Genomic DNA, 26,391 nt, shown 5'->3' with positions numbered 1-26,391 from the left:
AACTGCTATTCATACCGTTACTGAAGTAGCGAACGAACAGCGATATCATGTGTTAACTGTTACTTTTCTCCGCGTTTGTGAAGGGGACCAATCACAATGTTTTATGATTACAGACTAATATGTTTTGTTTAATCATTTTACCTAGATTATGCTTGTGAATATTCATCTGTTTAATGTATAATTATATTATTAATTAATGTATTTCTTAAAAATTATACTTATTACTGCACAAACGTCTCCAATAAGACAACAAACGTATTTATATATGAATGCGACTCAATGAAGAATCCGCCTTGTGGGCCACTGAGCGCCCCCTGCAGGATGAACTGTGTGTGTACCACAGGAAACAGTTATTAGACACAGTAGTCGCCCAATGAGTGAGTACTTCAGAAGTGACGCATGACAGCGAATCTTTGAACTATAAAAACCATTTGAAAGTTTTTCGCCACGCAAACCGGTCGCATTTTACTTTACATTAATGCAGTTACAAGAGAAAGCTTTGTAACGCTTGAATGACAGTTACTGTTGATTTTGCAGTGCTTTGTGACTGTGCATTGTCTCACTAGAGCATCAGTGTTAGTGAATTCAGCAGCTCCACAGTGATTTAATTCATCAGAATGGTCGTGTTGAAGAGTTTACCTCCACCCAGCGAGGGCGTCCGGCTCCAGCAGGCCGAAACAACCGCGGTTCTGGACGGGAAAAGACTGGGATCTGGAACTCTGTTTGTGGCTGAGGCGTGAGTGTCTGTGCATGTTTTAACTGAAGCATCAGTGTTGTGTTCACGTGGCACGTGTGTTCTACATCAGATGACATCTGTGGACACATTTAGTCATTTATTTATACATAAACTTTGAGAATAAACATATCATGCCCAGGAAGGGTAGTAGACACCTTACGAAACGAACTGTGGTAGAACTATGGTACAGTGATGGCATCAGATGGTATCTGTCTATTATATATGTTTTATTTATTTTATATTGTTTGATATTTGATTATTTTACACATTACTTTTTGGACATTTACCATAGTACACTCATTATGTTTTTGTGAAACATGTTTAATAATTCAGCTGTTCTGTTATAACAGTCATCTGTCCTGGTTTGATGGTTCAGGGATGGGTTTCTGTCTTGAATACCCTTCCATCAGTCTGCACGCAATCTCACGAGATCTTAGCGCCTTTCCAGAAGAGCACCTGTATGTGATGGTCAATGCAAAACTGGACGGTGAGGCATCATGGTATTGACATTTTGCCAGAGGTTCTTTTCTGAGTCTGAGTTCAGAAGTTCTGATGATCTTCATTGTGTCTTCCAGATGAAGGTGATGCAGAGCAGCAAGAAAAAGCTCCAGATGATGCACTAGAGGATGATGAGGAAAGTGACAGCGACAGCGAAGACTCAGGAACCATTACAGAGATTCGCTTTGTGCCCAGTGATAAAGCCGCATGTGAGTGTGTGGAACAAACACGGATGAGTTCAGCGTCAGCATCACCCCTTTAGCGAGTAAAAGCGTGTGTTTGTGTGTGCAGTGGAGCCCATGTTCTCCGCCATGTGTGACTGTCAGGCCCTGCACCCGGACCCTGAGGACGCTGACACAGATGATGACGATTATGAGGGAGAGGAGTATGACGTAGAGGAGGCGGGTGAGTGTCATTCGGACCCATAATGCATCTAGTGCACCTTTTTGACTCCAAGGTCCCCTGTTGTCCAAGGCGATATTTAAAGGCCCCAAATACAGGCAAAGATATTTCTGGTATTAAAGCTGCTGTGATGAAAACAAAAGGTTTTTTTTAAGCTTTTTTTAATTTTATTTACACATACCAGGAGTGGCAATTTATTAAAGTAATGGAATAAACTACTTATAAATAATTAAAATAAAAATACTTACATTCTGTAATTGTAGAATAATGAGACTATTTTTAAATAATTAACATTACATTCCGTAATTCTATAATAATGAATTAACCTGCTTATTAATAATTCAAATTAAAATAATTAAATTCCGTAATTCTAGAAATTAAGAAATCATTTTTTTTTTCTTTTCAGAGTTCACACTTTTTATGAACAGTAAATTTACATGTTTTTAGCCATTCATGATTACAAGATAAGTTTTTAAAAAATATTTTTAATCCCAAACGACAATTTCTCAGCACGTCTATATTCATTATTTCCATGTCTTTTTAAAGATTTTACCAATTTCCATGACACTTTCAGGTCTAGAAATCTCACTTTTTAAGAAAAAAAAAGTGTGTCCAGGTTTTCCAAGACCATGAGAACCCTTGCTTTTAAATAAATTAATAAAAACAAATTATTTGAATTAAAATAGAAATGTGATGTCAGCTTACATAGCTGATTTAGCTTATTTTAAGTTATTTTAAGCCATCTTGAGGCCTCCTGTGAAGTTTGCTGAGGCCCCTTGGTTGATCACTGATCTAGTGACTCCACTTTCGAATGGATATTAAAGGGTTAGTTCACCCAAAAATGAAATTTCTGTCATTAATTACTCACCCTCATGTCGTTCCACACCTGTAAGACCTTCGTTCATCTTCAGAACACAAATTAAGATATTTTTAATGAAATCCGAGGGTATCTCAACTACACATAGGCAGGAACGTCATTGCACCTTTTGAGGTCCAGAAAGGTAGTAAAGACATCATTAAAATAGTCAACGTGACTACAGTGGTTCAACCTTAATGTTATGGTTAAAAACCTAATTTAATTTTTTTTCCTTTGAAAAAGGTTCTCGCCATGAATATAGCAGAGGTAGGTCATATGGCGTTAAATCATAAACAAACAAACAGATAATGTTATGAAGTGATGAGAATACTTTTTGTGCACAAAAACAAAACAAAAATAACGACTTTATTCAACAATTTGAACCATTGTCATACATTGTTGACGTATTAAACACAGTGAAGGCTTCCTTGTTTACGTCCGAACGCTGACTCATTATCGGCTGAAGCTGAACACATGAGCATCACGACACATGCATGTGATGCAGGAGCCGGCCAATAATGAGTTGGCTTTCGGACGTAAACAAAAATATCTTAATTTGTGTTCCGAAGATAAACGAAGGTCTTACAGGTGTGGAACGACATAAGGGTGAGTAATTAATGACAGAAAAGACCCTTTAAAGACTGAAAAGATCTGAGAAGTTTGGTGTCTCTTCTAAAGCTTTCACATTGTTTCAGTGCTTTTGTATTGTTCCTCTTACACGCTTTTCTCTGTAGAGCAAGAGCAGGGTCAGGGAGACGTTCCCACATTTTACACCTATGAGGAGGGCTTGTCTCACCTGACATCAGAGGGTCAGGCCACACTGGACAGACTGGAGGGGATGCTGGCCCAGTCAGTCGCACAGCAGTACCACATGGCCGGAGTCAGAACCGACGAGCCATCTGCTGCATTTGAAGGTCCGTCTGTGTTAAAACTCATTATGGATTTGATTTATTAAAGTAGTGATGGTTTATCTGTTCAAGAGAGAGCAGTTTTGTGTATTACCTCATAAAATTGTAGCAAAGTAACTATAGTTTACAATAGACCTTATTGAAGGTGAGACAGCATATTGAATTTAACACAGATATCAACAAAGCTGTGAGGAATAGACTTAGTCTTTTCAGTGGCACGCACTATATATAGCATCTAGATCACATAATTTTCACATCACACAACTTTTAAAACATCTTTGGAGTTTTTGTCTACTGAATTTTTTCTGGAGAGACATTTCACCAGCTGAACAAATGAACACACTGTAATTCTATCCCTCACAGCTTTGTTTTCATTCCTGTCAACTTAAATATGGCGCTACCCTGACTGAGGTCTATGTTAATATTAAAATATAGGTAACACTTTACAATAAGGTCTCATTTTACAATAAGGTCTCATTTGTTAATGCATTAACATACATGTAATTTTTTTTTTACAGCATTTATTAACCTTTGATAATGTAAATTAATAAAAATACAATTGTTTGTTCATGTAAGTTCACGGTGCATTAACTAATGTTAACAGATATAACTTTTGATTTTAAAAATTTAATAGTAAACGTTGAAATTAACATCAATGAAGATTATTAAAAACTGTAGAAGTATTGTTCATTGTTAGTTCATGTTAAAGGTGCAGTAAGCGATTTCTGAGAAATGCTTTTAAAAGTGAATCTGACTGAGCACCACAACACACTTGTAGCCAATCAGCAGCAGGGGTCGTGTACAATCATGATGGAGAAGGAGAAAGAGTGAGCAAGAGGGAGATTTGAAGAAAAACTGCATCTGCAGCACTTCTGTGAACGGAGAAAACTAGGCCTACCTACATAACACATATAAAATAAAAGGGAAAATTTAGGACTATAGGCTAAAAAATTAGGTCTACATATTAACAAAACGAAAGTGGTTAATTTTGGCGCAGTCCAAATAAGACCTAGAAAAGGAAACGGACAATCTGCTTGTTTTCGTTATTTGAGTGTCTTTTGTAATTGTATGAATGATGTCTTGCTTTTACCTGTATGACCATAAATTATGGAGTAGCCTACAGTTTACTGTCTTGTAAAAGGAAAACAAATCCAGTGGTCGCGCCGGCACCCCACACGCGCGCACAAATTCTTGCATTGCTTACTTGATATTGCAGCCTGTTAAATATTAAATTAAATAAGTAAACAATAATTAATATACCTGTTTCTCGCCTTGAATATAGCAATAAAAGCTGGAATGGCGTTAAAAAAGAAAAGAATTTTTTTTAAATTCGTTTTGGCTTGACGTTTATATAGCCTGAATAGTCCAACTGTTAACTTTTAGTTTTTGTTGTGAGTACAAGTGGATAGGTAAAATAATATAGGGCAATTTTGTTCATAATTTATGTTTACGAACATTATAAACAAAGCTATGTAGGCTAGGCTATTTGTAAACATTTTACTTTATTTACCGGTAACTTTATTATCATTATTTCTGAATGTAGTAATAAAATGCGACGTATTGGCCTATGCGTCTTTTTTCCACTCAGGAATAGCTTCGGTATTTTTAACCATGCAGCAAACATTAAAATATCTTGAAAAATACTTTAATTTATAAACCATTGTTTTTCCTTTCGTTTAATAGGTTTACATTTGGACAGAATCTTGTTATAAAAGATAGCCAATATATAGGCCTACAATTAGGCTAAGACGGCAAATACAATCTCTTGGTTTTTTAATAAATAAATTATTATTATTATTAAGTAGGCTACATGCAAAAATAAAATAAAAATAACGTTATTAACCGTTATTTTTTTCTAATCAAACCGGTTTCGGAACGTTTATAATACGAAGGAACGCTGGAACAGAAACGTTAAAATACCGATTCTGCTCGGAGTGGAACGATTTAATTTTTTTTTTTTTCGTTTTTAAGCCCTGAATATCACTGGAAAAAGCTTTAGGACTTAAAGAAGGCCTGAAAACAGATGCCATAGTTGCGTTGCTTCTGCTTCATACATGAGTAACATTGGTTTTCTTTGTTTCACAGAATCGAGATATGCTGTTGTTGTAATGTTAGATGTAGTAAAAGGACAGTTTTGAGTGTCATTGTTTGTCTGGAGCTGGTGTGCTGCCTGCGACTAACAACGAACACCTGTTTCCACATACTCTTGTGTACTGTGTTCAGTTTTTGTTCTTCAGTGTCGTTCATTCGTCATCTTTGCTTTTGTAAAGCATTATTTTGCTTCGCTTCAGCTATGATAAAAAGACATCCACTCTTGCATTGTTCGCATTTTGGGGGCGGAGCAATGAAGGGAGGGGCGTGTTTATTTAGGCTGTTTCTCAGAAATCGCTTACTGCACCTTTAACTAAAGTATTTAACTAATTTAGTCAGATGAAACCTTCTTGTAAAGTGTTACCAATATATATATAACATTATATAACATTCAAAATATAATGCAGACATTGCATATAACTTGGTCATCAAAAACACAAATGAAAGAATGTTTGTGAAAGCTTTTTACACTGTTTGATTGACATCCCAGATTAATTTACTTGATTTTTAATGTTATGAATTTAAAAAAAAAAATGCACATGTGCAGCCACAAGATGGCAGTAACAGAGAAAAATCATGCAACTTTATACCTCACATGATGCTAAAAGAGTTACATTTAATGTTTTACTTATGCAAATGCATGAATGTTTTATTCAGTGTGTACATAAGATTTATTTCAGTCAGCTAAGGAGTGTTGTGTGAATTGAAGCATTCTTGGTGCTGTGTCTGTTTAGCTGATGGGGGTGTGTCTGTAATGAGCAGGATTTCCTGAAAGCTAATGGATCTGTAATGAGTAAAACCCAGTGAAGCGGTGCAGGGTAGGATGCTCGTAACTTAATAGGGTGCTTAAACTTTTTTTTTTTTTCTGCTTTCAGATGGAATGGAAGTCGACTCAAGCACAATCGCTGGACAGTTTGATGACGCCGATGTGGATCACTGGTAAATACACGCCTGTGTCTGGAAAGTCCATTTCCAGTCCTGGCCAGTGTTATTTTAGTATTATTTATGAACTCATAATATTAATATATTGGATTAGCTTTTTTAAGTTTTCATTTTAGTTTAAGATTTTGTACTTTTTTGCTTTTGCCATTTTATTTAGCTTTAATTTTTATTTCAGTTTTAGTTTTAGTAATTAATAGGGGTGTGACGAGACCAGTATCTCACGAGACGAGACGAGACTCGAGATTGAGTTCACGAGACGAGACAAGATGGCGAAATACATGACTAGAAAAAATATTCTGCAGGTGTATTTGAAATGTTTTAACTAATCATTTTGTAATGAATGTCATTTCAGTTCTACTTTCTGAGACTGAATTATCATATGCAGTAAAAGACAACAATACTCAAGTAATGTAAAAGGTTTTGCCACTAACTCAACTGACTGACTTCTGTATGATTTCAGTCTCTTCAGATCTTACTGTACATGATTTATGAGCTTCTACAGCTTTTGACCTCCTAACTGAACTCCTTTCCACAATCTGATCACAGAAATAAAAACAGTATAAATAAAAATGGTAACACTTTACAATAAGGTCTCATTTATTAACATTAATGTATTAACCAACATCAACTAACAACAAGCAATATATTTGCTACAGTATTTATTAATCTTTGTTAGTTGATAAAAATAGTCATTCATTGTTAGTTCATGATAGTTCACAGTGCATTAACTAATGTTAACAAATGAAACCTTATTGTTTTTACTAGTAAATAATAAGAAGAGAAAACTGTTATTCATTTTTATGGTAACACTTTACAATAAGTGCAACCATAATCGCACTCTCTCAATATTCAAAGATCAAATAAGACCAAATTTTTCTTTGATACAGAGCTGAGAGATGGTTACAACTACACTGCCCAGCCTAAAATAGCTTTCATATTGAGAGATATCTGTATTCATCAGTGAGCCGCTTTCAAAATGCGGGGTATTGAAATCACGTTTGAATGCGCGCGCGCGTTTACTTTCACTTTTAAACGGTCGCGCGTACTCTGTAAATATGGAGCGGCGGCGACCGTTATCCAACTGAATTAAATGTTTTTTTTATTTAAATACAAAGCAAAACGACAGTGGAGGCATAATGTAAACGTAGCGGTGGCATATTCTTTCCTAATCATCCTTACACTCTGTCATGGTAACATCACGAGACTACTTTTCGCCTCGACGAGAAATCTCGTCAGTTTAGTCTCGCGAGATCTCGGGCCACGAGATCTCTTCACACCCCTAGTAATTAAAGGCAGGGTAGGCAAAAAAATGTATAAAATTTTTTTTTTCAAAATTTGTTTAAACTTTATTTATATATCAATACATAATTAAAATGTAAGTACTCTGAAAAAGAAAGTATAAAAATCGAGTGTCTGTAGACCTCTCACGACTGTTTTAAAGACAGCTCATTATTTCCATTCACTCCACCCCCTCCCTTCTGGGCTCCTTCCAAAGCCACGCCCCCAAAACGCATGAACGTGCGACTCCGACCACTGAGCTGGAAGACGCGTTATTTACCTGAGACGAGCGGAGAGGAAGGAGCACAGTGCATGTAGTGACATCATGTCAGAATCACATGTAATAAAAATAACTTTATAATTATGAAGATAAACAAACAAGATGTATTTTAGTACTCACTATCAAGCTAGCATATTGATATTGGTAAAGTTTAAAATATATATTTTTTGATTCGCTAACGAGCTAGTTATCTATAAGGCAAAGCTAAAAACAGGTTGCATGATACACGTTTTTCCATTACCATCATTTACACTGTGATGAAGATGAATTTCGTGTAAGATTCATAACATATACGTTGTTCTACAGATCAACAGAGTAACATACACTCAAATATCAACTCACAACTGCATTGCAGACACAAAATAATAACACACACATACAACAAAGTGTGTACGACACACACAGATACAAGATAAAGACATCAGTAAACGTAGGTAGAGAATATAAAAACAAAACAAAGGCGAAAAAAAACGTGCAGGTAAACTTACAGGTGAACATGGTAAAAGAGTTACACAGAGGGTAAAATTATGCACAATTCAACACTATAGCTATCATTATTTATCGTCTCTACTACGGCTCGCTAAGTAATGTTATGTTAGCTATATTACGCAGCTAAGTGTGCTAATGATACATGCTTCATGAAAAAATAAACAAAAAAATACGTATGATCAAAATACAAAAAGAAAGATTTACCTGTCCAGCAGAAATAAAGCCATCAAGGAGTCACTTTTCAGCCCCTTGAGTTCCCTCAGTTCTCGCCATCGCTGGAAAGCCACGCCGATATTAACTCGCGTTTTATTTCTTTGTTTATCCAAAGACTTTTTGTTCATTGCCTTTTCTTGTACTGTTACTGTCTTCCTTTTTTTGCCTGGTTCGCCTTCACTAACTGCATAGGCCGGTACTGTGCATTTAGCTTGCTGTTTCTCTGCCATTGTTTTGGTATTCCTAGGATCCATGCCTCTTGGATTCCCCAAATCAAACGTGCGCGCGCAAGTGGGCAGGTCATGTGTGGCAAAAGGGTGGTTGCCATGGTTGCGAGAGAGTGACAGCCGCCTAAGCCAATCCTATGTTTCGTCCCGGATGGAAATAATGAGCTGTGTTTAATACAGATTAAACGGTCTAGAGTCACTCGATTTTTATACTCTTTTTATCAGAGTTCTTACATTTTAATTATGCATGTATATATATAGAAAGTTTAAACAAATTTGGAACAAAATTTCTTACCTACCCTGCCTTTAATAGTACTTAAAGTTTAAGTTTCAATTAAAGAAAAATAATTTTTAATAGTTTTGGTTTTAGCTAACAAAAACAACACTAGTCCTGGCCAGAAAATTCTAACTGTTGACTGTCAGAATTGGTCATCTTTTGCTCACTCACTTTGAGCAATAATTCATTAGAAAATGTCAATTCTATCATTATTTACACCCTCACGTTATTCCAAACCCATATTATCCTTCTCAGAATGATGATTTCATTAATGCTATTGGGTGGATCTATGTTGAAACTCCTGCATGACTCTGAATTCTTCAATCTGTTGACAGATGGACTGTGTCTCTGTACTGCTGATTTAAGCACTTCAGTGGGGCATGCTGGGATACTGGCCGAGCCCACCTCTCAAAGCTCTTATAGCATTTCTGTCTCCCCTCGCTTGAATTTAATGGGCTGTTTTACACCATGGCCGTAAGTTTACCTCAGCCACAGCTATGTGTAGATCCCACTAATGTATTTTGTAGGTTTCCCTGAAGACCATTTTGATGTTTGTTAGCAATTTCAATAAATACAGCTGTTTTTGTACCAAGGTCTCATTTTTTTCCATATTTGGTGTTTTGTTTCTGGTACATTCTTTTTGTAATTTGTTGTGTAATGTGTTAAAGTGTGCTAAAAATACTCATTTAGCTCAGTTTGGGTTGTTCTCAGTTTGTACTAGTCAGTCAGATGTTTATGAGACATTCTTGCCTAATAATTTCCTGTGTATTTCCTCACAGGAGAAAAAATATTTTTTTAGTGAATCCATCCAGCATTCACCTAGTCTCAGGAAACCTTTCAAGAAATGTCTGAATTGTTTTAGAATTTATATTATAGAATATATAGAATATATATCTGTAAGGAAATCAAGCTTATTGTCAAATTAACATTAACTTACTGGCAACAATTATCCATTAGCTGCTGTATGTCATACCACAGTAAAATTACCGTAAAAATAACGCTGTACTTTATTTTCCAGTATGCTTAAAACTACTGAAGTTATTTTTACAGTTAGTTATTTTATTTTAATTTTATGGTTATATATTCAATAACACAATTTATTGCTTCAAGTCAACTTTATTTAGGTTTCATCTTTTACATTTCTGAACTTCAGTACAGATTTACCAGCATATTCATTTCATCAAAGTCATGCCACTAAAATCACATTAACACATTGTGCCAGTGGAAAATAAATGTTGGAAATATAAAACTAAAAGTTTGAAGAGTTAAAGTACTTAATTAGTAGCGGTATACAACAATAACCAGCGTATATATATCATCTTAAATCTTAAAACCACATGCTATAAAGACTCTTCACCCAGTCTCACGATGGTTCAGCCCGTCTGCCAGCGCCGCTGCGGGAAGAAAATGCTGTCAGCACGGCTTAACTGGGAAATGAGCGCCAGCAACAAACGCATTTGTACCTTGAAGTTGCAAACAACATTGGTACAAAAAAAAGCGATTACATGTGTTTTAAAGTTGACCTACCATTTTCACGTATGCTTTTCCTCTCTTCACAACGACTCTTCCCGCCTGTCTGACTTTGGTTCAGCCGGTCTGCCGGCGCCGGCGCCGCTGCGGGAGGAAAGAGCTACTTAGAGCGGCTTAACAGGGGAATGAGCACCCGTTTTGATGTTCTTACGGACATTTATAAACTAAAACGTATTTATACTTTGCAAATAACATTTGTATAAAGCAAATAAGGCAATTACATGCGTTTTAAATTATACCCGTCCCACCCACCAATTACACGTACTCCGTCCTCGGACTTTCATCTTCACCACGCTGCAGGAAGAAAAGGCCAGAAACGCTTGCTCAGGTATTTTTATGGAAACGTATTAACTAAACCGTAGCTTTATATCTTGCAAAAAACATCAGAATAAAACAAAGTGGAAAAAAGAGTGAAGTGGTGCAGGGCAGGATAACCTACCATACTCTTGTGGGCTTTCATCTTCATGATGAGTCTGTCATGCGTGAGGAAATGTGTGGTTGTTTTTCGCGGTCATTTAGTAGCTTACTGTATTTAGATATACAGTAGACTAATATTTTCCCAGAATGCATTTCAAATCTACAGTAACATACTGTACACAGGTTATACATTTGGAAAGAATACAGTAGCAAGCTGTGAAAATGACAAAATCTACAGTATACTGTACATATTATAGTATGCTGTACTCAGATCCTACAATAGGGAACTGTTGAGAACACAGTATAATACTGTGAAAACAACGGAAATCATTTACAGTGAATCCTTTTAGGGCCATTAAGAATATTTGGATTATGCATATTTGAAAATCATCACTGAAAATGAGAATTACAAAAAACATCCTGCTTTTATTTTAATTTTCTTTATTTGAAATATGACTTTATTTTAGGGGGTTTGCGGGTGAAATGTGACCTGAACATTGGAGTTTATGAGACTGACCATTATATTTTGTGACATAAAGATTAATAATTAGGAAGATCAAGTCATATCGGAGCATACCACACAACTCCATCATTTAATCATTTAACAGATGCTTTTATCCAAAGAGACTTACAAATGAGAAGAACAATAGTAGCAATTAAATTAACAATAGGGCAACAATATATAAGTGCTGTGACAAGTCCTAGTTAGTCTAGCACAGTCAGTCCAAGTTTTTTTCTAAATAAATAAATAGAATATAGTAAGTTATTAACGGGGTCATGTGTTGATGAAAAATATGCATCTTTAGCTGTTTCTTGATAATGGCTAAAGACTCAGCCAGGAATGACCTGCCCAGGAAATAGTCAAATAAAGTCAGTGAAAGTGATTTTGTGCCTCTTTGGGATGGCACCTAAGTCTGAAGTAGAGAGTTTAGGTATAGTGGTGCAGAGCCAGTGGTCATTCTGAAGGCAAACATCAGTGCCTTGAATTTGATGTGAGCTGCTATTGGCAACAAGTGCAAATTGATGGAGAGGTGTGATGTGCGCTCTCCTCGACTCGTTAAGAGACCATTGATGCTGCCACATTCTAGGTAAGTTCAAGAGGTTTGACAGTACATGCTGGAAGGGCTGCCAAGAGAGCATTATAATAGTCCAGTCTGAATAGAACAAGAGCTTGGACAAGGAGTTGTGTAGCATGCAACAATAAGAAGGGCCTGATCTTCCTAATGTTGTTTAAGGCAAATCTGCAGGACTGGGCCATTCTAGCAATGGGGTCTGTGAATTTTAGCTGATTGACAGTCACAACTTCAAGTTTCCTGGATGTCCTGGAAGGAGTTAGTCAGTCATTCTTTGCAAGGTTGAGTTAAAAGTGGTGGTCCTTCATCCAGTCCAAAATGTCTGTCAGGCAGGCTGAGATGCGAGCAGCTACCGTCGAAACATCTGGCTGGAACGAGAGGTAGAGTTGTGTGTCATCAGCATAGCAGTGATAGGAAAAACCATGTTTCTGAATGACAGATCCTAGATCGAGTAGATGGAGAAGAGAAGTGGTCCAAGCACTGAGCCCTGAGGCACCCCAGTAGCTAGACTTAGAAACCTCAGACACCCCTCCAATACACCCTGAAGGACCTAAGAGGTAAGACTTGAACCACTGGAATGCGGTTCCTGAGATTCCTATTGTCATGAGGGTTGACAGCAAGATCTGGTGCAACCATGTCAAAAGCAGCAGACAGATCCAGCAAGATCACTACTGCTGATGGAAGCTCTTGCCAGTCTCAGAGCTTCAATAACCGAGAGCAAAGCAGTGGCTGCTTTTGAAGTCAGACTGGTTGTTGTCCAGGAGGTTGTTCTCAAGTGTCTTAGCAATGAATGGAAGAAGCCTTGGTTACTCATTACACTCTAGTTTGTTTTTATGCTTACTCATTGTGCCATTGAGATGACTGCCCATAAAGGTACTAAATGATTAGTAAACATTTATTTTAATTACAGACATTACAAATTATTAAATGTAAATGTCTGTAATTAAAGCACCTCTAATAATCCCAATATGCTGTATACCCCCTTAAAGGGATAGTTCACCCAAAATGAAAATTTGATGTTTATCTGCTTACCTCCAGGGCATCCAAGATGTAGATGACTTTGTCTAACTATATAGTTTAGACTAACTATAAATAGACTCCATTACTGTATTTCACACATAAAGAAATCTTAAAATGATTTGTATGTTTCCAGTACTCAAACGTAAGATTAAAGCTGTAATTTGACAGCACATCAAAGTCCATCAAGTCAATGCCTTGCATTCATGTGTGAAATGTCTTATGCAACCAACATCCCACAATTTTTCACTTTCATTTGTTCTTTTCCATTTTCATCTATTTGCTTGTCTTTTATTGCTTTGGCAGCTCTTACTGAGAAACAAAATGCCATATCAGTTTTGTTCAGCACATCTGTGAGTTCACAAAGGGTCAAAGGTCCATCAGAAACTATTTCACAACAGCCTGCCTGATCTCTCAGGTTAAATAACCACTGAGTCGTGTGTTTTTATGTAAAGTTTAATTAAAAACAGCCTCATAAATAGATTTTAGCGCTGCTTCATTTCATTTCTTATAACACAGGAGTGTGTTATGCCATATTTCACATTTTGCATTTGCTTGTAGACGTGGCACTCTATCTGGTCTGGTTTATCAAGGTTATGTTACCCAGGATAATCCAAAGGCACTGCAAAACTGTGCTTAAGATTAGTAGTCCTACTTTAACATTTACCTATTACTAGGTAAGAATCATCGCTAGTAGAACAAAACACAAAATAGTATCCCAACACAGCACTGTTAGAACACTTCACATGTCTTATTCTAGGAATGTCCATTTGTTAAGACCTGTAAACCTGCACCTATGTGTCATTACATAATCACTGTGCTTCATGAATATATATGTTGTCATTAAAAAATGACATTTAAGACTTTTGAAAGCAAGAATGTCAGTAAAACCCTTCTAAAAATGAAACCATTAAGGTCCCTTCAGATTCATTATTACTTTGAGATGAGCTAGAAATATTCATATTCATATGTCATATTATATATATTCACAGTATATCTACATATTATGCATGAGTAATTACTAAGTACTCTAAAACTGTCTTAATTCACTTCATCTTTTTCTTCTTGAGTCCATTAGAGTTCAGGTGCTTTGGAATTGTGCTTTTTCCTGAAATGGCTGGGATCACTTTGTCAAAAAGAAGCAGAGAGCCTGTCATACCTGTAATGACACAAGAAGAGTGGAAAACCAGCATGAACCTCTGAAGATACTGGTGAAACACAGAGAACTGTGAATTTATTGCTGTTCTTAACATAAGTGAACATTCATGGGCTGGATCTGAGGTCTGTGTATGTTGTAGGTTTGGTTTGTGACATTTAGAACATTTAGAAATTATTCTCAAACATTCTGTAAGGTAATTTAAGTTTCTTGCAAATATGTTTTTCGATCGGCACTAAAGACATTTTATTGCTTTGGCTTATTATTTGTTATTACTTAAGTGTTTAACAGGATCAACTTTTTCTCTACCAAATACTTACCATCTGTTGATCACACAACAGTCACTAAATGATTTTTTTTGTTACTCATTAATTACTCACCTTCATGTCGTTATCTTCGTTCATCTTCAGAACACAAATTAAGATATTTTTGATGAAATCCGAGAGGTATATGACTCATCCATAAACAGCAATATAATCAACACTTTCAAGGTCCAGAAAGGTACTAAAGAAATCATTAAAGCAGTCGACATGACTGCAGCGGTTCAACCTTAATTTTATGAAGAGACAAGAACACTTTCTGTACGCAAAAACAAAACAAAAAGAATGACTTTATTCAACAATCTCTTCTCTTTCATGACAATATCCTTACGCAGTTGCCACAGTAAGCACAGTCAAGGCTTCCGTGTTGTCAGAACGCCGGCTCAGGATTGGCCAAAGTCGGTCACATGAGCAGCACGACGCATGTGTCTAATGCTGCCGCAGGAGCCAGCCAATAAAAAGTCGCTGTTCTGACATAGACCCTGGAAGTGCTGGACGTAAACAACATATGAGAATGACACAGAAGAGAAGTTATTGCTGAATAAAGTCGTTATTTTGGTATTGTTTTTGCGCACAAAGAGTATTCTTGTCGCTTCATAAAATTAAGGTTGAACCACTGCAGTCACGTCGACTGTTTTATCAAAGTCTTTAGTACCTTTCTGGACCTTGAAAGTGGTGATTATGTTTTCGTCTATGGACGAGTCGGATTTCATAAAAAAAATCTTAATTTTTGTTTCGAAGATGAACACCTTACAGGTGTGGAACGACATGAGGGTGAGTAATTAATGACAGCATTTTCATTTTGGATGAACTAACCAATGTTGTAATCATGCTCACCTAGTATTGGTCCCATCCAGTACACAAAACTGTACTCAGCAGAAGTGTTTCCAGGACAGGGGAACTGTATTGAGAATGCCAGTGCTGGGTTGAACACAGCTCCGGTGAGATGTCCACCTTTACAAAACACAGTACAGAAGTTTCAGACCGACAGTCACCCAGGTAGGTAGGCTGTTTGATAGACAGTTGATTTGACAGCCAATAAAAACACTTGCACAGGTCATACAGTATTGTGGTGGTACCATGGTCATGAATAATTAGCATATTTGTACCATGGTACCACCGTGGAACTTTGGGTTAGTGCACACACCCGCATAGACTAAGGTGGTGATGACAGCAGCTATTGCATGAACCCGATATTTCTCCTCCACTTTGTCCACGTGAGATACAGCAGTGTGCATCACAAACGCGCAGCTCAGCTCCACCGCGGCGGCCTGCAGCAGAGGGGCATTAATTGGGCTGTTCGTGCATTTAAAGGCCATCAGTGTGTGCTGTGCATGCATGTCAGAGAGCGTTAGTGACCAAACGCGAGGCATCACGAGCCGTGCCACCACAGCCGCGATCAGCTGACATGAGATCCGTGCCAATGCGCATCTGCGCGTGAGAGTCCCGCGGCAGAGTTGCTCAAGAGCACCGGTAGGGTTACAGATCGCACCGTGGAATGAAAGCCCGTGGACCACCGAGATGAGGTACGTGAGGGTCAGTCCGATCTGCGGCTCCACTCTGCCCACCTCCGCGAGCAGCTTTAACTCGTGCGTGCACGCGCACAACTGAAAGGTGGAAATAAACTCCAGCACATAGATGATCCATGTACGATTTGGGAATAGATATGAAGCAGTCCTTCTCGCCACCTCACTAAAAACTACAATTCCCACCAGTAAGGACAGAGATACGGTGAGATCGGCCATCTCTGCCCTGCCTCGCTACGAATAATCGTTCAAAACTCTAATCCAGTCAGGCAACTTTAGAGCGGTTCCGCCTTCGCGCCATTTACCCCTCCTACTGCAATTCAATCTGTGCAGTTTACTATGGCAAAAGGCTTGACTCGTGAATATTAAATAGCGGATGCATACGTTGCTTTAATAACTTCCTGGAGTGTTCAAGCACGTAACCTTAATAATATTCATGAGCCAACCTTTATCTTAACAGCATTCGTATTTCGTCAGCTGACTAGCGCCCACGTCTGTCCTTTAGCCAATCAGGCAGGAGAACGTCTTGTTACGTGAAAATATTCATGAGTCAATCCTTTACCTTAGTAGGATTTGTAATGAACTTCGTCCGGTGTTGCCAGATCACCAGAATAAACATTTATCTGCAAGATAAATAAATCTGACCAGAAATGACCAAATATAGACTCCCTAAATCACTGCAGGCTGTTTAATCTAACAGAAAATTAGATACTGTTGAGACGGACAGTTTTAACTTGAGCTTCTTTATAGGCTAATATAATATCATCCTGAGACCCAAGCATAGACTTTTGTCCACTGTGGTGGATGTTATATGTTAGCAAATGTCTCAGTTTTATGTCCTGTAAAGAGCAGATTCAGGGTTTTTCAAAGATACCAAATGTTTGGAAGTTTCACAATGAAAACTGCCTCTCCTTGGTCTTTAAATATGACTGACATTGATTGAATGATCCAATTTTCTTATGGAAATGTGATCATATTTGGTAATTATCATTTAAATCTGACTAATTTTCAAATTGTTTGTTATAAATCAACATCTCAGGAAATTGTTATGGGGTTTAAAATCAGAATATGACTTTCTGTTATGAAACAGGACATCAATTATAATTATCCACTGTAGTGGACAAAAGGACTTAAAGTATGTTTATCAGGCATTTTGGGAGACACATCAAGTGAATAGGGAAATAAATTATATATATTCATATGAAATATTAGATATTCGTATGAAAATGTTGCCAATTATTACACCCATTATTACACTTAATGTGCAAATTAGATACAATGTATCAATGCATTGTATAGGAAAACATGCTTATTGCCCTTTTTTCACACATATTGCATAAAGTAAAACAGTATATCAAATCATTCTGTTATATCTTTCATAATATAGTTGAGAATCATCTTTATACAATGTTTGGTTAAAGAAAATCCTGAAACCTAAAAATTGATTGGTGAATAATAATAACAATAAAAATCCATTGTTTTTACCTATACATTCATGCCTTGTTATTTTCTGAAAAACAAAGTCCTGATGTCCACTACATTGTATAACATATGAATAAAATATCTTTTTTCAAAAATGTTTTTTCCCCATTTGTTTCGTATGCTCCAAGCAATGTAATGACAATAAAAAAACTAAATTCACGAACTTTTTTTTCTGGGTCTCAGGAGGATATAATATAATATAATATAATATAATATAATATAATATAATATAATATAATATAATATAATATAATATAATGTGGAAAAATATAATATAAAAATATATAATCAGGTAACATTAGATTTAAATACATTTTTAAAAATCTCAAAATAATGTGTGATTAATAATAAAAACGAATAAAAATGAAATTAATAAAATCGTATTGCAACATATTTTTGATTCACTGTGCATATGAGACATGATGATCTGGGCAAAACTGAAAAATACAATGTTTGCAATAAATTAAAGCAGGTAAATACACAAATACAGACATATGAAGTCAAAACCAACCAACACTTTTCATGAAACATTATGGCATTAGGTATTTTGATAATAATAGCTAATAAATCTTAATAGGCCTAGTTCATTTGGTTACTTTGATGAGTTTATTTGTATGATATTGCATACATTATTCATAATAATAATAATTGGTGCTTCATCAGCCTGGAGTTCACCGTGGTATTGACTGGTAACTGTTGATACCTGCAGAGGGCGCTGAGATACTTAATAATGGGGTTTCGCATGACATCATTAGAGATGAACCTAATTTTATCAGATAAATGCAAAGCCAACAACAAATTATTTTTCTATATGTCGTGTACAAGACAGAATGAACTCATATCCTAGCTTTACATTTAATACTTTCAGTACATTCTAAATTATTACATACCCTTTAGACATCCCATAATTCCATTGCCTGCCTATCTATCTATCTATCTATCTATCTATCTATCTATCTATCTATCTATCTATCTATCTATCTATCTGTCTGTCTGTCTGTCTGTCTGTCTGTCTGTCTGTCTGTCTGTCTGCCTGCCTGTCTATTTGTCGGCCGCATCTTTGCTATTTCTTATCCAAATATCCGAATATCCAAACATCTCGAGTTTGTACCATGAGACCAGCTCATCCTCCAGCACACATGTGGTGTCTTTAATATTGCATGTTCCTCCTCCACTGGTGCAGGTGACGCGTCTCGTGAGCGCAGCGCTGCGTGGGGAACTAATGACCACTGGGATCGCGCGTGGGCGGCGCTTCACGCAGCAGGTTTGTGTGTGTCTCTACAGCGGCGAGACAGACAGAAAGACAGACAGGAGAAGACTGGAGCAAATGAGCGCGGAGAGACATTGAATGCGTGACAGAGCGAGGGAGAGTCTGCTCGGGGAATTCACATTCGCGTCTTTGGACAGAGGTGAGTGCTCTTTACTGCTGTCACGCGTGTCGCGGAGCCGCAGTCGCGTTCACCGGGAATCTTGCGTGACGCGGAGACGCGCTGGCTGGCGTGGGGCGCGTGTCTGTGGAGAACAGACAGAGAAAGCGCTGCTTATTCATTAGAGACAGCACACGGATGTGGCTTTATCAGCAGGAATTGCACGGATTATAGTGATTCTTCTCCTCGTTTATGTGGTTTGAGATCAAATAACACCGTCTGATCTCGGCTTTAGTTACATGTGCCTCCAGCAAAAGGTATGATTGCCTTATATTCAATTCAGTTATAATAATATAAACGTTAAACAAAACAAAACATACAACATTATATATTATATGTATTATAATTAAATAATACTATTGATAATGTCTGTGTAATATTTATGTTTTTTTTAAATACAATAAAATATGTAATAAAATCATAGCTCTTTCATGTAATTAAATATAAAATATAAATTCAATATATAAATTATAATAATGGATATTAGATATTAATATTACACAGTTAATTATTGTTAATATCATTATTTTCAATGCAGTTGTGGTGTGTGTTTTCATTTATGGGGTACTTTATGCATTTATGTAAAACACTATAAATATCGTTGGCTCTTTAATGAATTGATTATGTTTCTCTTCGCTTTGGATAAGTGCATAAATGTAAAAATAAGGGCCTAGTTATCCAACAGTCTGAATATGCTCATTCACTATTTACACTGTTGGGCGTGTAAGCAGCTCACGACTGTCACTGTGTTCACACTGGACAAATGAGAAGTCCAGTCATAAATACTACACGATTGCTGCTGATGGAATCTGTATTATATTTCGGAAAAGATTCTGTAAGATCCATGAATCTGAACAGATTTAACTGAAACTGGGAATTTCAGGTTTACCATGGGTGTTTGATTCTTATTAGATCCCTTGGATTGTTTCCAAATTATTATCTAAATACCATTAGCATTCCTTCGGGATTTTTAAATATCCATGAACCTTGTCAGTGTTCGAACTACATTGGGTTAGTGAGTTTGGCATCCTTTGTCATTTGATAAAAATAAAATATGTATACAGGCTCTTAATACGCTGGCGCTTTTACAAGTGTGTATATTAAAAAGCATAAATTCAGAATGAAATCCGGTTAGCCTACTCATGTGGTTTTATTGCAGTGGTTTTTCAGTATAGTTGGAGGATTTGTTTGACATCCTGTAGATAATAGTATAAATGTATGATAAGAGCAGTGGTTCAGCTCACTTTGGACTGAACTGGGTCACATGTATCAGAAAAATCCTTAAACCAGTTAATTCAAGCGCATGTTTCTTCTGGGATATTACACCACGGTCTGATATCTGTAAATGGCCTGCAGTAGCTCTCCTATGCATACGCTTAAAAGGTAACGAGGAAGTGGCAAATAGCACGAATGCAATCTTTCACTTCTGAACAAAAATGTGAACCAACCAAGTGGCTTCTACTTTGTGGAGCACAGTGTTTTCATTCTCATAACGTTGTCGTCATCGTTTAACAGGTATTTTTAGCAGTGAGATGGTGTCATTGTGTTGCATGTTTTTCTGTGAGCTGAAATGCTCATCCAGTCTAATTTTGTCTAGGTGTGATGTAAGCATTTTTGCATGTGGGACTCTAATTGCTTGAAAGCGCATGCATGAAGTACCACCGTCTGCAGATCTGTAGATATCAAACCGATTCATTTATTGGGGGGGTTGTGCTGTCAGTGTGAAGTGGGGGTCGCTGATTCAGAAGTAAGCACACCCTTGGGCCACACGTCACCATATGGTTTCAGTAACACCCTGTTTATCATCCCAAAACATGGGACAAGAAACCCAACCACCCCCTCACAGATGTGCGTTTGGCCTAGAAGAACTGCTGTGACTTCATACTCATTGTTATGTGAGTGTGTCTGACTGTACTTTTTGATCAGACCAGATTTGCAAAGGCATTTACAGTCAGTTAAAGAACAAATGATAAACAATATATTTCTGTTATCTGCACGTGTGTTGTCTTGTGGATAAATTTGTGCAATTTGGATAAAACTATGGCATTTCTATACCAAATCAGAATCTGTGCAAGCATACACAAAGTTTTTTCTATTTTAGTATTTAATTTCTGCACCACTTGCGACAACAAACTTGATTGTTTATTGTAGACTTATGCAGAAAATGTAAATGTCGCTTACCAATTAGAGTTGTCAAAAGTAGCAACTTTGGTACCAAGTCAGTACTGAAATTTTAAAATATTTTTACAATACCAGTATTTCCCCCATAGCATTTTGAGCACTGTTGAGGGGATTCTTGAACACCTCTGATTGGCCATTGTGTTCATGCACTCAACAGATATGTCTGTGTTTGGCTACAATGATCAAACGCTGAAAAAACATGTAAATACATCTTTGATGCACTTATACAGATACAACACAAAAACATTAACTTATAAAAATATTTGCCATAGACCTATTTGTTGAGTGTGTCAACACAATGACCAGTCAGAGTTGTTTAAAATGCTAGGGCGAAATGCTGGTATTGTTACATTTTTAATTTCAGTACTGACTTGGTACCAAAATTAGTACTTTCAACTACCCTATTACCAATGCACAAATTATCACCATTTTATTACGGTATTATGGATTGTTGTGAAAATGGAAAGCTAGTACCTTCAAGTTGCTAATGTTTTGTATACCCCTTTTTATTATTTAGGTCGGTATGGTGTTTTAATGTTTTTGAAAGAAATCTCTTTCCATTTACACGAAAACCGTTCAAAAAAAAAAAAAAACTGTCTTTATCCATTTTGGTCATTTATTTACACGACAATGTCGTTTTGGGGCTCTGAAAACACAAACTTTTGAAAACGGGTTTCAATGTGTAAGTTTTTGAAAATGATACCATTATAGTCTCTGGCTAAACTGGCAAATTTGTGAGAACGGTGATGTCATGCGCATGCGTATTATGTGTTCAGTCTATAGGCGCGCAGTTTTTCTTTACAAAGTGACAATGCCATCTATTGGCCTGGCAGCAGAATACAGTGTTTTTAATAATTTTTGCAGATCCGTGTGAACGGGATCAATGCAACAATGCAAAGGAAAAGCTTTTTTTGTTTTTAGTACCATCGTTGTCGTAAACATGTTCACCAAAATCAAAATGCAGTAAAAACTGTAATATTGTGATATACAAAAATTAAAAGTAACTATTTTCTATTTGAGTACATATTTATTTATTTATATTTTTAAGCATAATTTATTCCTGTGATGCAAAGCATCACATCATTACTCCAGTCTTGACTCTTCAGTGTCACACTCTCTGAAAAATTGTAAAAAGCTGTCACTGGGACTGTACCCTTTCGAAAGGTACCAACATGTACCATTTAGGTACTAGTATGTACATTTAAGATTGTTTTGGGGTAAATAATGTACAAAGAGTACCGCCCCAGTGACAACTTTTGTACATTTTTTTTTTTTTCTGATACATTTTTTTTGTACCTTGTTTCCCCTTCAGAAACCATTCTAATATGCTGATTTCCTGCTCAAACATTTCTTATTGTTATCAATGTTGAAAACAGTTGTGCTGCTTCATATTTTTATATAAACTTTAATATAATTTTCAGGGTTCTTTGATGGATAGGTAGTTGACATTTAAAATTTATTAAAAATTTTTTGTAACATTTTAAAGTTTTTTACTCTTACTTTTTATCAATTTAATGCATTCTTGCTGAATAAAAGTTCTTTCTTGCTGTCCTCAAGCTTTTGAATGGCACATGTGATGATCTTCTCTTATTTTGTTTGTAAAAACAATGGAAGAAACTAGTAAGAGTAGGTATAAGGAGGTTCTACTGATGGTAGAAGCATGTGGGAATATTCTTTTTCCTGGTCTCTCTGCGAGTGATACTAACAAAAGCAAGAATGCAGATTATGTTAGCCAGTTACAGCAGTGGACAATGCAGCTACTCTGTTGCCTTGCAGAGACGGGAGTAAAAAGGGTTTAATCTTAAGGTCTTGTCTTTAAAAAAGAAGCAATCTTAAGGTCACGTCCTTAAAGAAAAAAAGCATTGCACAGGAAGACTGTGGGAGTCAGCGGTGGGCTCCTGTCCTTTGGTATCACTGGTCAGATGCCTGTTTGCAGGGGTGATTTTCATGTGACCGCTTAAAAGTGTCATATAATCAGTAGAAAGATTTTCCTTGATCTTTTGAAATAGTTCATTGTATTCTGATTATGAAACTAAGCTGAAATAATGTCTCGTTCCACCCACATTTAAAGATAAACAATGCCTATTTGGAGCTAAGAAACAATACTGCGCTGACATCCATGTTGCTCCCATTATGTAGTTTATATTCATATTAAAATGGACTTTGCTCAGGAGCTGTATAACAAGAGCTGGATGCAGCATTCAGAAACAGAATTTTATAACCTAATTTACTTCTGAAAATACAGTCCATGTAACTTTGTGAAGGTTCAGTGAGTTTATAGCATTCGTGCAGGTTTTGAATTTGCGTTCCTGTGGCCCATTTTTTTCCTGCCTTTTTTATTGTTATGCAATACCTGTCATTGTACATTATCATCTCAGAGCAAGGCCCCCGAATGAGTTCAGAAGAAATGAGCCACGGCATTTCTATCCGCTTCTCCTCTTCCAACCCCCTTCATTTACCCAGCTCCAGCTCTTCCTCACCCTTCCTCCCGCTCAGTACTGTATGTCACATGGATTTTGGACTGTAATGCTCAGGACAGTAAGAAACCACACAGAGCACCCTAACAGTGCTTAAAACATCATAGCAACTGCATAGCAACATGCTATAAAACACTCAGACCACCTCAGCAACTGCATAGTATCGCGTTAGAAGGAACCCATTAAGAAAACCCTAGCAACTCCATAGCAACTTGCTAGCAGCTACTAAAAAAAACCTTAGCAACTGCATAGCAACGCTCTCGCATTTATCCCACGCCCTCCTATGGCAGTGTGTTTTCCTTAGACTCTGATTAGTTGCATGCACTTAAAGGTGCCCTAGAACATTCTTTCACAAGATGTAATATAAGTCTAAGGTGTCACCTGAATGTGTCTGTGAAGTTTCAGCTCAAAATACCCCATAGATTTTTTTTTATTATTCATTTTTTTAACTGCCTATTTTGAGGCATCATTAACTATGCACCGATTCAGCGCGCGGCCCCTGTAAATCCTCGCACTCCCTGCCCCCCAAGCTCTCAACTATAATACAGTGCATAAACAAAGTTCACACAGCTAATATAACCCTCAAATGGATCTTTACAAAATGTTTGTCATGAATACTGCATGCATGCATCGGATCATGTGAGTATAGTATTTATTTGGATGTTTATATTTGATTCTGAATGAGTTTGAGGCTGTGCTCCGTGGCTAACGGGCTAATGGTACACTGCTGGAGAGATTTGTAAAGAATGAAGTTGTTTATGCATTATACAGACTGCAGGTGTTTAAAAATGAAAATAGTGACAGCTCTCTTGTCTCCGTGAATACAGTAAGAAACAATGGTAACTAATCACATTTAACAGTACATTAGCAACAGTGCCGCTGCTAGCCATTTTGGTGCCCTAAGCATAATTCCTTTATGATGCCCCCCACCCTGACCCCGAGAAAAGAAAAAAAAAACCTTTGTTTTTGCCAGTTTAACTTTTTATTACCAAACATAGCTCAATACCAATAACACACAATAGCAGCATCACAGTATAAAACTTAAGAACACTAAAAAGAGAAAGTAAAATCTTCACAGCTTTGCTGACTTTGTAAACAGTAAACAGAATAGCAAAATAAAAAAATTATCAAAATAATCCAGACTTTTTTTTTTGCAAATTCAATGTCACTTTGAATAAATTAAATTAAATAATCATCAATAAGTACAAACAAGAATAGTCAGTCTTCTTAAATAAAACAAAGATTTAGAGGACTAAAAGTCACAACTTTACTTACTTTGTAAACACAGTAGGCTATGTAGAACAGCTAAAAACACACATTCAAGTAAAGTGCAAAATCTTCTTAGACCAAATGTTGTCAAAATAAACCAAAGACATACATCATCATACATACATCAATCATACTCAGCATTGCCTCATACTCAGCATTGCCCCTGCAATAATTTAGAAATGCGAAGAAAAGGGATCAGTATAGAAAGAGACAAAATATTCAAACAAAGAATCTTATACCAGAAAAATATTATAAACATTTATAACTGAAAGCATGGCAGCCAAGGAGTTCTCCCCCTTTATTCCTTATTTATCTATTATTAAAAATAAAAAAAATAAAAAAAATTCTGCATTAAACTGAGAAGGGTCATAGGCATAGCACTTGCATATTGTTGTCCTACTGTTAGTTTAACTGCTTCTATTGTTCTCATTTGTAAGTCGCTTTAGATAAAAGCATCTGCTAAATGAATAAATGTAAATCTAAATCTAATCTAATATAAAGCATAATAGAATGAGGTGCAATAATGCACACAAATCAACAGTAATGTTTGCTTTATATCATTCATAATGACATTTTATATTTTATATATATATATATATATATATATATATATATATATATATATATATATATATATATATATATATATATATATATATATTTAACAGGAATTGTTAGCCTACCATGTGCACTGCACTGACTGCTAACTGTTAACGTTACTGAGAAAGTATTAACCACTGTCAAGTCAAAATAAACCATAAACTACTGCTCAATATCTAAAGAAAGATAAAAAAATAAAAAAAAGTAACAGCTAGCTGGCGTCAGGCCAGTTGTTTTTAAAATAGGTAATGTTTAACAGTAAAATCTCAATTTAGCTTGCACCGAAGTTGTAAGTTATAATAACATAGTTTGCTAATGCTAACATTAACGTCAGCAAGTTCGAGGCGCATTACGATTAGCAGCAGCACGCGCATGCAGCACATTTCCCGTATTTATGAATGATTAAACATGGACTTACCTGAAAGTGATGCACAGGCATCATCTCGCAGTTTCTTCTTCTTTCGTTTCTCAGCACCCGACTCCTGCTGTCTTTTCGGAGCCATGCTCAAAATCTGTCAAACTGCGTCAGGCAGGCGCCCGCGCGAACAACCGGAACGGACCATCCGGCACGGGGGTGGGGGGTACTTTCTAGACTAGACTAGAGCAATTATTAAATGTCTTTCTTGTTCCCCCCTTTTTTGTTACATATACATGGCTAAAATGTGCCTAATATTTCTATAGGCTAATGAAATAATACCGGCATTTAAAAAAAAAATTCA

The 26,391-nt window shown here is 36.5% G+C and overlaps 3 protein-coding genes and 1 long non-coding RNA gene across 6 annotated transcripts in view; 2 read left to right on the top strand and 2 right to left on the bottom strand.

The window, feature by feature from the left end:
- Positions 1 to 346: 346 nt before the first annotated feature.
- Positions 347 to 9,785, top strand: clns1a (chloride channel, nucleotide-sensitive, 1A). Of its 2 annotated transcripts, XM_048168469.1 has the most exons (7): positions 350 to 736; positions 1,087 to 1,223; positions 1,312 to 1,443; positions 1,526 to 1,639; positions 3,227 to 3,406; positions 6,367 to 6,430; positions 9,533 to 9,785. In XM_048168469.1, coding segments are annotated over exons 1-7 (747 nt in total). In that variant the 5' UTR covers positions 350 to 617; the 3' UTR covers positions 9,534 to 9,785. The 2 variants fall into 2 exon arrangements, with proteins under 2 accessions (XP_048024425.1, XP_048024426.1); XM_048168468.1 differs by lacking the exon at positions 9,533 to 9,785 and having other exon boundaries at positions 347 to 736; positions 6,367 to 6,434.
- Positions 9,786 to 10,297: 512 nt separating this feature from the next.
- On the bottom strand, positions 10,298 to 10,942 carry LOC125254073. Its single transcript, XR_007181588.1, has 2 exons — positions 10,725 to 10,942; positions 10,298 to 10,591 (listed from the first exon to the last, which is right to left on the bottom strand). It is a non-coding gene; the product is annotated as an uncharacterized LOC125254073 (long non-coding RNA).
- A 2,734-nt stretch (positions 10,943 to 13,676) lies between these two features.
- On the bottom strand, positions 13,677 to 16,666 carry aqp11 (aquaporin 11). The gene is made up of 3 exons (XM_048168467.1): positions 15,858 to 16,666; positions 15,548 to 15,664; positions 13,677 to 14,393 (listed from the first exon to the last, which is right to left on the bottom strand). Exons 1-3 carry the CDS (start codon positions 16,453 to 16,455, stop codon positions 14,281 to 14,283), a joined length of 828 nt encoding a protein of 275 aa, XP_048024424.1. The 5' UTR covers positions 16,456 to 16,666; the 3' UTR covers positions 13,677 to 14,280.
- Positions 16,667 to 18,862: 2,196 nt separating this feature from the next.
- Positions 18,863 to 26,391, top strand: part of pak1 (p21 protein (Cdc42/Rac)-activated kinase 1) — a 66,710-nt gene continuing 59,181 nt past the window's right edge. The window contains exon 1 of one of the 2 annotated variants that reach the window (XM_048168464.1): positions 18,863 to 19,127. Coding sequence is in view for 1 of the 2 variants with exons in the window: in XM_048168463.1 (XP_048024420.1) it covers positions 19,385 to 19,402 (18 nt within the window). In the remaining variant the exon portion in view is untranslated. Of the gene's footprint in view, positions 19,128 to 19,158; positions 19,403 to 26,391 lie in introns of those variants that run through there. The other variant, XM_048168463.1, reaches the window with a different exon arrangement.

Source organism: Megalobrama amblycephala, linkage group LG19, assembly GCF_018812025.1.
Source record: "Megalobrama amblycephala isolate DHTTF-2021 linkage group LG19, ASM1881202v1, whole genome shotgun sequence".
Lineage (NCBI taxonomy): Eukaryota > Metazoa > Chordata > Actinopteri > Cypriniformes > Xenocyprididae > Megalobrama > Megalobrama amblycephala.
This window is presented reverse-complemented; position numbering and strand designations above follow the sequence as displayed.